The sequence below is a fragment of the Sorex fumeus genome, unplaced genomic scaffold, assembly GCF_029834395.1.
Source record: "Sorex fumeus unplaced genomic scaffold, SorFum_2.1 ptg000037l, whole genome shotgun sequence".
NCBI lineage: Eukaryota > Metazoa > Chordata > Mammalia > Eulipotyphla > Soricidae > Sorex > Sorex fumeus.
This window is the reverse complement of record NW_026606094.1, coordinates 34,848,421-34,862,404: the sequence shown is the minus strand read 5'-3', so window position 1 is coordinate 34,862,404 and position 13,984 is coordinate 34,848,421. Positions and strand designations below refer to the sequence as shown.

Genomic DNA, 13,984 nt, shown 5'->3' with positions numbered 1-13,984 from the left:
TGTATTTTCCTAAAGACTAATTGAAATTATGATAGGGTTGATTAGTTCACTTTGCTCTTCTTAACATTAATATGAAATTATCTCAAATCACTGATATGAAGCCATCTCAAAAGTAACTAACTTGCAGCAAACACACCTGTTTGAATGCCTTGGTATCTTTTTCTATATCTCTATTCACCTATGACATTCAGGATTTCACCCCATCATATTGAAAATAAAAACAAACTCAAGGAAGAGTCATATGCTGGTGTTCTTTCTTCTGATTAGTACTTCCGTTCCATTTTAATTCTCTTGTTCTTGCAGGTGAAGACAGATGACAGAGTGGTTAAGATGGACCTTGGTTTGCTCTTCCTAAGGGTACGGAAAATGGACGCTGGGATCTACTTCTGCCAAACAGTAGAGCATAGTTTTGTCCACACCATCCGTAAAATCACCCTGGAGGTCGTGGAAGAGGAGCGAGTGGAGGAAATGTTTAACAAAGACTACGAAGAGGATGGACCTCACAAGATGCCTTGTCCTGCCCAGAGCAGCATCCCACCGGGAGCAAAACCATGGTATAAGGAATTTCTGCAGCTTATTGGTTATAGCAACTTCCAAAGAGTAGAAGAATACTGTGAAAAAGTATGGTGCACAGATAAAAAGAGGAAAAAGCTTAAAATGTCACCTTCTAAGTGGAAGTACGCCAACCCCAAAGAAAAGAAGCTCCGAGCCAAGGCAGAGCACTATCGCCTGCCCAGACACACGCTGAGGGCCTGATGGGTGGAAACGTCTATTGGCTTCTGAAGGATTTGTATTTGGAAACAAAAAATCATCAAACTTATCTGCATTACTTAAAATATATTTCTGTAATACAGAAATGACTATAAATGTGTTATGATAAATTATTCTATATACTCATTTGACTGGCTAACTCATATAAAATTAATTTTTTAAACAAGTATTCTGCTCAATGATTTCCCATTAGATTCACGGAAAAATGTACATTGATGTCGTTTTTAGTACTTGGTTTATTTTCCATGGCAATTATTATTTTACCCTTGGATGAAAATATGATTTCAATGCTGTAGAAAATGTAAAGACTTAATCATTATAGGAAAAAAAAATTAAATGTTTTTATTTCTCAGAGTTTTGCCTTTCAACCATAATATAATTTATGTGGAATATCAGATATTTTGTCACTCCCATATTATCTCTATGTACTTTTACAGATACTGATTGGTGTTGTCTAAGCCTCTGAATTTTATGAAGCAGGTGTTTTTTAGTTTCTACAAACCATGAAAGAAGTGTGGTCAAATTGAGGCTTATGCCTTTCATAAAACATTTATTAAATTACATTCACAATATGTAATTATGGTTCATAATGAAAACACACACCCTTCAAATTTTTCTCCAGTGTGGTATCAATAAATTAAAGTAACTTCTCAGAAACATATATGAATGGCAAAACAAAACAGATGGTTAGCCTTAGAACTTTATTGAAAAGTCTTCTGCTGCCCTCTTGTGGTACAAAATATATAATTCATATATATATTTTTTTTTTTGGTAAAAATACAGTTGTTTAGTAAAGATATGAAAGTTTCTCCATAAATTCATCTAGTCCACTTTCTAAAAAAAAAAAATCACTGAAGTGAAATTTCTTTAGTTCCCGGTCATTGTTAGCTTGGAAACCTTTTTATGAATAATTATCTCATAGGTACAAAATGAAAATACTGTAGCTTAAAACAATATTTAGAACAAATTTAATGCTTTCTAAATACACTTCCTACAATAGAAAATTATTTCAAAAGTAATGTGTTGTTTGTTAATAAATTTTTAAAAAATGCCTCCTTTTCACATTTTTCTTTATTTTAACAAGTAGAAAAAGCATTTCACAGATGTGATTAACTAGCAAGTGTTCAGATGAATTTTGTATTTTCTCTTGTAAAACTATCAAAAATTCTTTTTGAGAATAGGTGTTTCTTGAAGTCTTTCTTCCTATCCCATTATATGATTAACTTTCCAAAATATGAAATTTAAAGAAGTTATAATTTTAAAAGAATAAAAAGAAGTAATACATAAAATAAATTTTGGATATTTATTTAAATATCAACTTTAAATTATTCTGTGTTTAAAGCTAACTTATCGGCTATATAATTTAAGAAGTTAAGTGTGAATAATTTATTGCAATTCATAAGTTTATAAATCTTTCAAAACACTTCAAAAGTTTGTTGGGTCAACCCCATAGCTCCAAAGTGTCTAAAAGATACAAACACTGAAAATTAATGTTTTGAGAGAGTCCTCTGGGTATTTGCCTAAGAATCCACTGGGGGCCATTGTGCTCACTCTTATTATCTAAAATCAGCAGAAATGGAATGAAATGTAACCATTTTACATAAATCTTGAATTGTAACTACTGAACACAATGTTGTTCATAAAGTTTATGTAAAATACTCCAAATAAACAGCTAAATCAAGAAAGTATGATTCATGAAAATATTCCTATAGTAACACTACAGGGAGAAGCGCTAGTCTATTCAGTGTTCAAATTTGCAAAAAGGTAAGACAAATATGGTATAAGAAGTTACATTTTTTAACCATGATATGCATTAATAATATACATAATGTACAATAAAAAATAGTAGTCATTATAACCATGACAGTATTCTCATTTGTGAAATAAAATATCTGATAATTGAAGTCTGAGAAAGTTAACTTTTCTGTCAAAAATCTTAAGCATTAAAAGAACCTATGAAAAGTTTTCTAAAATATGACGAGTATAAAATAGAAAAGAAATAGTACCCATATGATGCTAAAATTGCTTGTTGAAAAATAGATCAACCCTGAGTCTCCTGAGCACTCTTTGGGACTCCCTGGCCCCAAACCGAAGTGCTGATTTGAAAGGATACTGAAAAATTTAAAGACCAAAGCCAACAATTTAGGGAGAGTACTATGTTCTATGTATGTGTGTGTACACACATATATCTATATTACCATTTTTTCTTCCTCCACCTTTGTTCTTCCCCCACTCGCCATACATACATACGTACATACATACATACATACATACCATACATGCGGTATATGTGAATACTCACACATATACACTTGATCACTATGACATATTTTAAGGTAAATATGCATTGAAAACTCAAAATAATCATGAAAAAACAATCTAGGGTTTTTTTTTTTTAGTGTTTCTTGAAAACCTGAAACATCACACACACACACACACACACACACACACACACACACACACACACACACACCTTTTCCAGCCTTTACACTGCCTCAAAGTTCAAATTCAGCATCTCCTTTGAGACATACTTAAGCTTGCATCAGTTTTATCCCCTTTCTTGAACTCAGGATGGTTACATACTTTAGACATCTGTAAGATTTTAGTGGACTCAGACTTCTTCCCAACCTCCCCACTTTTTCAGACATTTGGTGAAAGAGAGAAATTATGTCCTCTTGGAACACACAGCTAGAAATCATACCATCTGTTTGTCTAACAGCAAAGTGCCATCTTTCTAGGATCAGTCTCCTGCCTTTTAACACCACTTCTATATTATTCTGTGTAAAAGATTATGACTAGAATAAGCTTTGAGGTAATGCATTGTATATTTTCTCTTTAGGCTCTACGTCAGCCTATGATCTAAAGATGCAGAATTGTTAACAAGGAGGATACCTTTGAAGCAGTTTTACTTTATGCTTAGTAAAATCTCTTCCATGGCTACCATTCTATATTACCTTTTAATTTTAGTATTTATTAATATTTCAATGCAGACTATTAATGTGGAGAAACAAGGATTAAAAGTAGAATTAATGACGAATAAGAGCTATAGAAAAAGGGGTGAATGGAAAGTCATTGCCTGTGTTGTAAGTGGAAATTCCATATATATCTACATATCTAACAATTTTTTTCTTTCCAAAATTAGCTAAATACTTAAGCTTATCATGTATTTAATATTTCGTATAGGGTATAGGGTTTTGTAAATCTTCATAGTGATTATGAACATTTGTAAAATTTGTAAAATAAATAATTTCAAGTGCTGATGTTAAGCAAGAAACAAATATAGCAGTTGTTGTTCTTAAAAATGAAATATTACATTCTTAGCCTGCCAGATTTACTTTAAATTATTTAACATTGCATTGGTATTTGAGCTCCTACGAGAAACTGTCACAGTTATGATAACAGTAAGGAGTTGATCTTTATCTTATGACAAAGTACTACATTGAATTAGTTTTTCAAAAGCAGTGCTCATTTTTAAGGCCAACAACTGTTGCATTTGAATCAGATATAAAAATTACATTTTCCACAAATGCTTTTGATCATTATTTAAGCATATGTGCTTATTTTATCTTATTTTTCTTAAGCAGATAGTATATTTTGGCTTTCATTATGAATTGGATGTGTCTGTTAGTGTACAGAGGCCTCAGTTATAAACTATACTACTAGACTGGGTATTCTTGTTTGTATTACTTCCTTTTATTTGCTTGCCTGGTTCCATCACTGCATGTGCCATATATTTTCTTTTTACTGATTAAAAGCCAGAGACTCATTATCATCTGGTAGCAAATTGAAAATACCATTAATGATGACTCTTTAATTGTCACATGGCTCTCCACTATCCACTAAGTAATTTCTACTGCTATGTAATTTCAATTTGATTCAAATAGGTGAAAATGAAATAAATATTTGTTAAACCCTTAAGTGATGAAAAAGGAGTGTTTTCTAAGTTATTGCCACTTGAATTTAAATTTCATAATTTGACAAGCCTAAATGTAAATATATAATACTAAATTAATATAGACTGCAAATCGCTTTCCAACTTTCTCAAAGAGCTAAAAGTCAATTCCTCTCATTACACTGCAAAAATTGGGTTTACTTACACACCATGTTTCTAGGACCAGCAGTCTTAATTTCATTTCAAAACTACATCATCCAGATAAGACTGATGTGAAAATTCTATTAAAATGGTTACATGCAGAATATTTGCAGTTTTTGTAAATTTCAGTTTCTCTTAATGGATCCAAATTTCTGTTTTCTGAATCATTTTTATAGGCTTCGATCTGGTCATTTAAATTAGATTTAGTGTAAAATGAATCTTTTAGAAGTTTTGTTTTCAGGCAACTTATATTTTGGTAAGTAATTCATGACCACATTTTATTTTGTTTTTATCGTTCTGTTTTTTTTTAATTTTTATTAGTGAAACACCATGAGGTACAGTTGTAGACTTACATATTTTTGTGCTTGGGTTTCAGTTATACAATGATCTTATCCAATGATCGAGTACCCATCCCTCCAACAAAGAACATTCTCCACCACCAATGATCCCATTATCCCTGCCCCCCATCCCACCCCCATCCAAACAGGCCTCTGTGGCAGGGCATTCCCTTTTGTTCTCTCTCACCTTTTGTGTGCTGTGGTTTGCAAAAGAGGCATTGAGTGGCAATCATGTTCAGTCTGACACCTCGCACGCAGTACCCTTTATTTGGTGCTCCCTTTTCTATATGAGCTGCCCTTTCCCCTAGCATGTGAGGCTGGCCTCCAAGTCATGGAGTAAACTTCCTGGCACTTATCTAGGATATTCTTGGGTGTCAGTCTCCTGTTTTGTTACTTTATATTCCCCAGGTGAATGCAATCTTTCTATGTCTGTCCCTCTCTTTCTGACTCATTTCACTGAGCGTGGTACTTTCAAGTAGTACCACTTATATGTAAATTTCATGATTTCATCTTTTCTAACAGCTACATAGTACTCCATTGTGTAGATGTACCAAAGTTTCTTTAACCAGTCATCTGTTCTCGGGCACTCAGGTTTTTCCAGATTCTGGCTGTTGTAAACAGTGCTGCAATAAACATAAAAGTGCAGATATCACTTAGACTTTATGTTTTTGCCTCTCTGGGATATATTCCCAGGAGTGGTTCTGCTGGTTCAAATAGGAGCTCAATTTCTAAATTTTTGAGAATAGTCCATACTGTTTTCCAAAAGGACTGAACCAGCCGGCATTCCCACCAGCAGTGGTCCCTTTCTCCCCACATCCGTGCCAACACCGGTTGTTTTTGTTCTTTTGGATGTGGGCCAGTCTCTGTAGTATGAGATGATATCTCATTGTTGTTTTTATCTATATCTCCCTGATGATTAAAGATGTAGAGCATTTTCTCATATGCCTTTTTGCCATTCAAATTCCTTCTTTGAGAATGTTTCTGTTCATTTTGTCGCTCCGTTTTTTTTGATGGATAGATGTTTTCTTCTTCTGGAGTTCAACCAGTACTTTGTATATTCTTGATATCAACCCCTTGTCAGATGGGTACTGGGCGAATATATTTTCCATTCTGTATATTGTCTTTGTAGTTTGGTCACTGTTTCTTTTGAGGTGCAGAAGCTTCTTAGTTTAAGATAGTCCAATTTATCTATCTCTGTTTTCACTTGCTTGGCCAGTGGCATGACATGTTTGAAGATACTGTTAGCTTCAATGTCATGGAGGGTTTTGCCAACCTTGTCTTCACTGTATCTTATGGATTCCGGTCTGATGTTGAGGTCTTTAATCCATTTTGATCTTACTTTTGTACATGGTGTTAGGCAGAGATCTGAGCCCATTTTTTGCATGTAGCAGTTAAGTTTTCGCAGAAAAATTTGTTGAAGAGGCTTTCCTTGCTCCAGTTCACATTTTGTGCTCTCTTGTCAAAGATTAGATGATTATATGTTTGGGGGAGATGTCAGTATATTCAACCTTGTTCCACTGGTCTGCTGCTCTGTCTTTGTTCCAGTACCATGCTGTTTTAATTATTACTGTTTTGTAGTAGAGTTTGAAGTTAGGGAGGTTGATTACTCCCATTTTTTTTCTAAGTATAACTTGAGCTATTCGTGGAAGCTTATAGTTTCATATGAGTTTCAGGAATGTTTGCTCCATTTCTTTAGAATGTCATGGGTATCGTTATAGGGATTGCACTGAATTTGTACAATGCTTTGGAGAGTATTGCCATTTTGACAATGTTAAGTCTCCCAATCCATGAGCAGGGGATATCTTTCCATTCCTCGTGTCCTCTTTTATTTCCTGAAGTAGCATTTTGTAGTTTTCTTTTTACAGGATTTTACGTCCTAGGTCAAGCTGATTCCTAGGTACTTGATTTTCTAGGTAAAATTGTGAATGGGATTTTTTTTTCATGTCACTTTCTTCTCTCTCATTATTTGCGTATAGTAAAGCCATGTACTTTTGGGTATTGATCTTATAGTCTGCAACTTTACTATACAAGTCTGTTGTTTCTTGGAGTTTCTTCGTAGAGGTTTTAGGGTACTCTAAGTATAGTATCATATCATCTTTGAATGGTGAGAGCTTGATTTCTTCCTTTCCTACCTGAAAGCCCTAATATATTTTTCGTGCCTCACCAGTATTGCAAGTACTTCCAGTACTATGTTGAACAGCAGTGTAGAGAGTGGGTATCCTTTGTCTCGTCCCTGATCTTAGAGGGAAAGCTCTCAAATTTTCTCCATTGAGGATGATGCTTACCTAAGCTTGTGGTAGATAGCTTTAACTATATTGAGGAAAGTCCCCTCTTTACCCATTTTGGCAAGGGTTTTGGACTTATCCTTTGGACAAGGATATAGGGACTTATAAAGGACTTCATAGAAACTGTTTGGGAGAGTTTCTTTTTCTTCAATTTCCTGGAAAAGCTTGAGAAGAACTGGCAATAGATCCTCTTAAAATGTTTGGAAAAATTCGCTAGTGAATCCATCTGGACCTGGGCTTTTGTTTTTGGGGAGACTTTTGATTACAGTTTCAATTTCTTTGATGTTAATAGGACTATTCAGGTACTCTATATGTTCTTGATTCAGCCTTGTGAGATTATAGGAATCTAGGAATTTATCCATTTCTTCTATGTTCTCTTGTTTCGTGGCATGCAGACTTTCAAAGTAGTTTCTGATGATCTTTTGAATTTATTTTGTTTCTGTTGTGATATCCCCCTTCTCATTTCTGATTCGGTTTATTAGGGTTCTCTACCTCTCTTTCTTTGTGAGTCTTGATAATGGTGTATCTATCTTTTTTATATCGAGGAACCAACTCTGGGTTCCATTGATCTTTCGGATTATTTTTTTTGGTTTCCATGTCATTGATTTCTGCTCTAAGTTTTATGATCTCTTTCCTTCTGCCTGATTTGGGCTTCTTTTGTTGATACTTTTCTAAGCTCTGAGCTGTTAAGTCAAGTTGTATATGTGGGACCTTTCTTCCTTTCTTAGAAATGCTTGTGGAGTTATAAATATTCCCCTTAACACAGCTATAGCTGCATCCCATTGATTCTGGTCGTTCATGTCTTCATTCTCATTTTTTTTCAGGTATCTTTTGATTTCATCCTTCACTTTCTTCTTGACCCACTCGTTGTTCAAGATTAAGTTGTTTAATTCCCAGGTATTTGATTTGGTTCTCCATGTCTGTGTGTGATTCACTTCTATTCTCAGTACATCATGGTCTGAAAAGATTGCTGATACTATTTCTGTCTTCCTGATTCTAGTGAGTTATGTTTTGTGGCCTAGCACATGGTCTATTTTGGAAAATGTTCCGTGTGCACCAGAGAAGAATGTTTATTCTTTCTTTTTGGGGTGTAAAGCCCTGTATACGTCTATAAGCCCTTTCTCTTTTATTTTTTCCTTCAAAGCCTATGTTTCCTTGCTAAGTTTTGTTCTTGTTGATCTATCCAGAGGTCATAAGGTGATGTTGAAGTCTACAGCTACTATTGTGTTGCTAGCAATGTCCTCCTTAAAATCTGTTAACAGTTGTTTTAAATATTTAGCTATTCCCTCATTTGGTGCGTATACTTTTAAGAGTGTGATTTCATCCTGTTGTATGTATCCCTTGATGAATAGAAAATGGCCTTTGCTGTCTCTTCTAATCTTTTTCAGTCTGAAATTTATGTTGTCAGATACTAGTATGGCCACTCCAGCTTTTTTGAGGGAGCTGTTTGCTTGCAGGATTGTTTTCCATCCTTTAACTTTGAGTCTGTGTTTGTTCTGACTGTTGAGAAGAGTTTCTTGTAGGCAGCAGACTGTTGGGTTCTGTCTCTGAATCCATTTTGCAACTCTTTGCCTCATAATTTGTGAATTTAGACCATTGAAGTTGAGAGAGATTATTGTTATGGGGTTTTGTGTCATCTTTCTGTAGGGGTCTATTGTGCTTGTAGGATTTGTCTTGTCTAATAGTAGCCCCTTTAGCCCTTCTTTTAGGTTTGGTTTTGAGTCTATGAAACTTCTGAGCTGCTGTTTTTCCACAGTATAGTGTAACATTCCTTCTAGTTTGAGTGAGAGTTTAGCCAGATAGAGTATTCTTGGTGAAGCATTTATTTCAGTGACTTTTTTTTTTTTACTATATTCCACCATTGCCTTCAGGCTTTGAGGGTTTCCTCTGGTAGGTCTGCTGTGAATCTAAGGGGTGCTCCTTAATATGTGATTTCCTTCTTTGACCTTGCTTCTTGCAGTATAGTGTCTCTATCTGCGGCACCCATCATTCTAACTATGATATGTCTTGGAGTGTTTTTGTTGGGGTCTCTTTTACCTGGCACCCTTCTGGCTCCTTGAAATTGAATCGCTGCATTGTCGAGCTCTGGGAATTTTTCCGCAATGATTTGTTTGACCATGGCTTTTTCATTGGGATTGTTTCCCTGACCTTCTGATACTCCAATGATTCTAACACTGTTCCTCTTGGAATCATCTCCTAGGACTATGATTTGCTCTAGAACTATTTTGAGGTCTCTTGCCATTGTTTGTTGTTGCCTGTTGTCTTCGTGCAGCTGATCTTCCAGCTAACTGATTCTGTCTTCAGCTCTGGCCATTCTACTGTTGAGGACACAGACTAAGTTTTTTATTTCATCTACTGAATCTTTTATTTGTGACATTTCTGTGCATAGCATTCCAATTCCTGCTCTCATTTCTTTCCACAATTTTTTGATTGTTTGTTTCATGTACTCCTTTAATTTACTGGATATCTGTCTCACTGTTTCATTGAATTCATTGAACATCTTCATTACTTCATATCTGAATTCTTTCTCAGAGAGGTCCCTTAGGAGAGTAGCATCTACTGAGGATTCTGGACTCTTTTCATCGTCCTCCCCTCGTAGTGAAGATTTGCATTGTTTCTTCATATTGGTGTGGAGGTATGGAGACTGTGATGTTACATGAGATTTCTAGGTATGGTTAAACTACCTGCGGCCGTATGAGCGATAGCCGGCCCAAAATTAGGCCATGTCCACTTCTACAGAGGCCACACCCACTTCTGAAGAGGTCACGCCCCCTACGGGTACCTGTTTGGGGGGGGGGGTTACAACCGTGGGGAGGAAGAAGACCAGGCACAGCGTTTGGGATGAACAGGAAGAGACTCAGTGATAATGTGCGTCCCAGGGTCCTGCCATTACCTATCAGATTGGTGCCCGTGTTCCCTCCCTCATGCATCTGTTGATAGCAGCAGCAAGCCAGAATGGGGAAGCAGCTCACGGCCACCAAACACACAAGGTGCACGTACACTCACACGCAGTATTATTGAACACACTCCAGCATCATATATGGTCCTCTGAGCACTACCAAGAGTTATTCCTGAATGCATAACCAGGAGTAAGCCATGAGCATTGTAGGGTATGGCCCCAAAACAAAATAAATTCTGAGTTCCACTTCTGCCTTTTTCTGACTCCAACAAAGAAGATTCTCTGCTTTGAAGTGTATAAAAGGTTTAATTGGTTCTACCCAGATAATGCAGGTAATCTCTCTGTTACAATTTATTAACATGAAAATTACATAATAAATACTTCATTATATCAGCAGAGTCTTCTTTTGCATGTAGGAGAATATTTGCATAGACTGAAAATTAGGTTGTGTGTATATTTTGGAATCTCAATCCATTCTTGTTCATCCCCTGACTCACAAAATGCGAATCATCTTTTCCAAATGAAAATTTTATTCTTCCAGTTCAATGTCCCCAAAGTTTTATATTACAGCATTTAATCAAGTATTCAAATCATTCCTGTAAGTTATGACTAATGCCCTCAGGCAACATTAAGTACACCATCCTGGGACATAATTCCTCAATGGCCCTGTGAAACTAAAGTTTTATCCATTACATGCTTCCACCATCCAGAAGTAGAACCAGGCATAGGGTAAGAGTTTTAAAATAGTCTGGTTAAGACTAGCAAGACTCACAAAGAAAGAGAGAGAGAACCCTAATAAACCGAATCAGAAATGAGAAGGGGGATATCACAACAGAAACCAAAGAAATTCAAAAGATCATCAAAGACTACTTTGAAAGTCTGTATGCCACGAAACAAAAGAACCCAGAAGAAATGGATAAATTCCTGCATTCCTATAATCTCCCAAGGCTGAATCAAGAACATCTAGAATACCTGAATAGACCTATTAACATCAAGGAAATTGAAAATATAATCAGAAGTCTTCCCCAAAACAAAAACCCAGGTCAGATGGATTTACTAGCAAATTTTTCCAAACATTTAAAGAGGACCTACTGCCAGTTCTTCTCAAGCTTTTCCAGGAAATTGAAGAAACAGAAACACTCCCAAACAGTTTCTATGAAGCTCATATCTCTCTAATACCAAGGGAAACAAAGACACCACAAGAAAACTACAGGTCAATATCCCTGATGATCACGGATTCGAAGATTCTCAACAAAATACTAGCACATAGAATTCAACAACTCATCAAAAAGATCATACCACTTGGTCATGGTGTCTGTATTCCAAGTCTGTATTCCACCCACATGCCAAAGCCTGACAAGATACCCGTGAAGTATGTATTCAATACGCCAAAAATAGTAACAAATCTCACAATGGAGATGTTACTGGTGCCCACTCAGGCAAATCGATGAACAACAGGAGTACAGTGCTACAGTGCATGATTGTTTTTCCTATAAGGGCTTTAAGAAGGTGAAATGCAAGCAGAATTTGTGAAAATAATACAAATATTTGCATTGGTAAGTACCTCCTATGCTAACCAGTAATATTTTCCAAATATTATCTAAACACTAAAAAATCGAAATAAAACCTCTTTGAGTTAGGTTTCTTTTTATTTACAGATAAGGAAACAAGCTTTTCTAGATCTTATGCACAAGAAAAGAGATTTAATAATATTTACAAGAAAGAAAACACTGACCTTCTCAGACCACCTGTTGGGATGAGTTTTCTTTTATGTAATTGTGTAAATAACTCATTACTATTTTAATTGTTTTTAGCTCTTACCTCCATTCTTTTTTATTTATTTCTAACTTTTTTATTGTTAATTTTTTAAAGAAATCACTGTGAGAGAGTTACAGACTTATAAATTTTCGTGCTTGCATTTCAGTCATACAGTGATCTAGTACCCACCACTCCACCAGTGCCCATTCTCCACCACCAATGTTCCCAGTATCCCTCCCGCCACCCTCACCCTCTTCACCCTCACCCAGCCTCTGTTGCAGGCTTAGTCCCTTCTACTCTCTCTCTCCTTTTGTATATTATGGTTTGAAATACAGGTACCAAGTGGCCATCATGTTTGACCCATAGTCTACTTTCAGCACACATCTCCCATTCCTAGTGAGCCCTCCAAGCATCATTTACTTAGTGGTCCCTTCTCTTTCTCAGCTGCCTTTTCCCGCAGCATGTGAGGCCTGCTTTCAAGCCATGGAGCAATCCTCCTGACTCTTATCTCTACTATCCTTGGTTCTTAGTCTCTTATTATGTTACTTTATATTCCACAAGTAAGTGCTATCATTATATGTCCCTTTCTTTTTGACTTATTTCACATAGCATGATAATCTCCATGTTGATCCACTTATATGCAAATTTCATGATTTCATCTTTTCTAACAGCTGCATAGTATTGCATTGTGTAGATGTACTAAAGTCTATAGCCAGTCATTTTTTCTCAGGCACTCGAGTTTCTTCCAGATCCTGGCTACTGTAAATAGTGCTGCAATAAACATACAAGTGCAGATATCACTTCTACTGTATTTCTTTGCATCTCCGGGATATATTCCCAGAGTGTTATTCCTGGGTCAAATGGGAGCTCAATTTCTAGTTTTTTGAGAAACATCCATCTTATTTTCCAAAAAGGCTGAACCAGTAGGCATTCTTGGAAATGCATTAAATGCTATAAATTTTCCACTTAACATTACTTTAGCTGTGTCATACAAGTTCTGGTAGCTCTTGTTATCATTCTCATTTGTTTCCAGGTATCTTTTGATTTCTTCCTTGATTTCCTCCCTGACCCACTTATTGTTCAACACTGAGTTGTTTAATTTCCAGCTGTTTGATTTGATTCTCCGCATCTGTGTGTGATTAACTTCTAGTGCATCATGGTCTTAAAAGATAGTTGATACAGTTTCTATCTTCCTAATTTTATTGAGGTTGTTTTTATGGCCCAGCATGTCAAACATCTTGGAAAATGTTTGTGTGCAATGAAAATATTTGTTTTGGGGGGATGGAAATCCATGTATATATGTATTAGCCCTCTCTCTTCCATTTCTTCATTCAGAGTCAGTATTTCCTTGCTGAGTTTTAATCTTGTTGATCTATCCAAATGTGATAAGGTGGCATTGAAGTCTTCAACTACTATTGTGTTGCTACCAGTATCCTCATTGAAGTCTATCAGCAGTTGTTTTAAGTATTTTGCTGGTCCCTCATTGGGTGTGTATTTATTTAGGAGAATGATTCTTCCTGCTGTACATATCCCTTGATTATTAAAAAAAAGGCCTTCACTGTCCCTTATAATTCTGAAATCTATGTTGTCGGATACTAGTATGGCCACCCCAACTTTTTGGAGGGAGTTGTTTGCTTGAAGGATTGTTTTCCATTCTATGACTTTGACTCTGTGTTTGCTCTGACTGTTCGTTCAGATGTGTTTTTATAGGCAGAAGAATGTTGGGTCCAATTCTTTAATCCATTTTGCCACTCTATGTCACTTCATTGGTGCTTTTCACTGGCATTGAAAGAGGTTATTGTCACGGGGTCTTGTGCCATCTTTCTGTGGAAGTTTGTTG

The 13,984-nt window shown here is 35.9% G+C and overlaps 1 protein-coding gene across 1 annotated transcript in view; it reads left to right on the top strand.

Moving 5' to 3' along the window:
* SEMA3E (semaphorin 3E) overlaps positions 1–1,469 on the top strand; it is a 249,595-nt gene extending 248,126 nt beyond the window's left edge. The window contains exon 17 of the mRNA XM_056118137.1: positions 304–1,469. Coding sequence (XP_055974112.1) covers positions 304–756 — 453 coding nt within the window. The 3' untranslated portion in view covers positions 757–1,469. The remainder of the gene's footprint in view (positions 1–303) is intronic.
* The last annotated feature ends 12,515 nt before the right edge of the window (positions 1,470–13,984 follow it).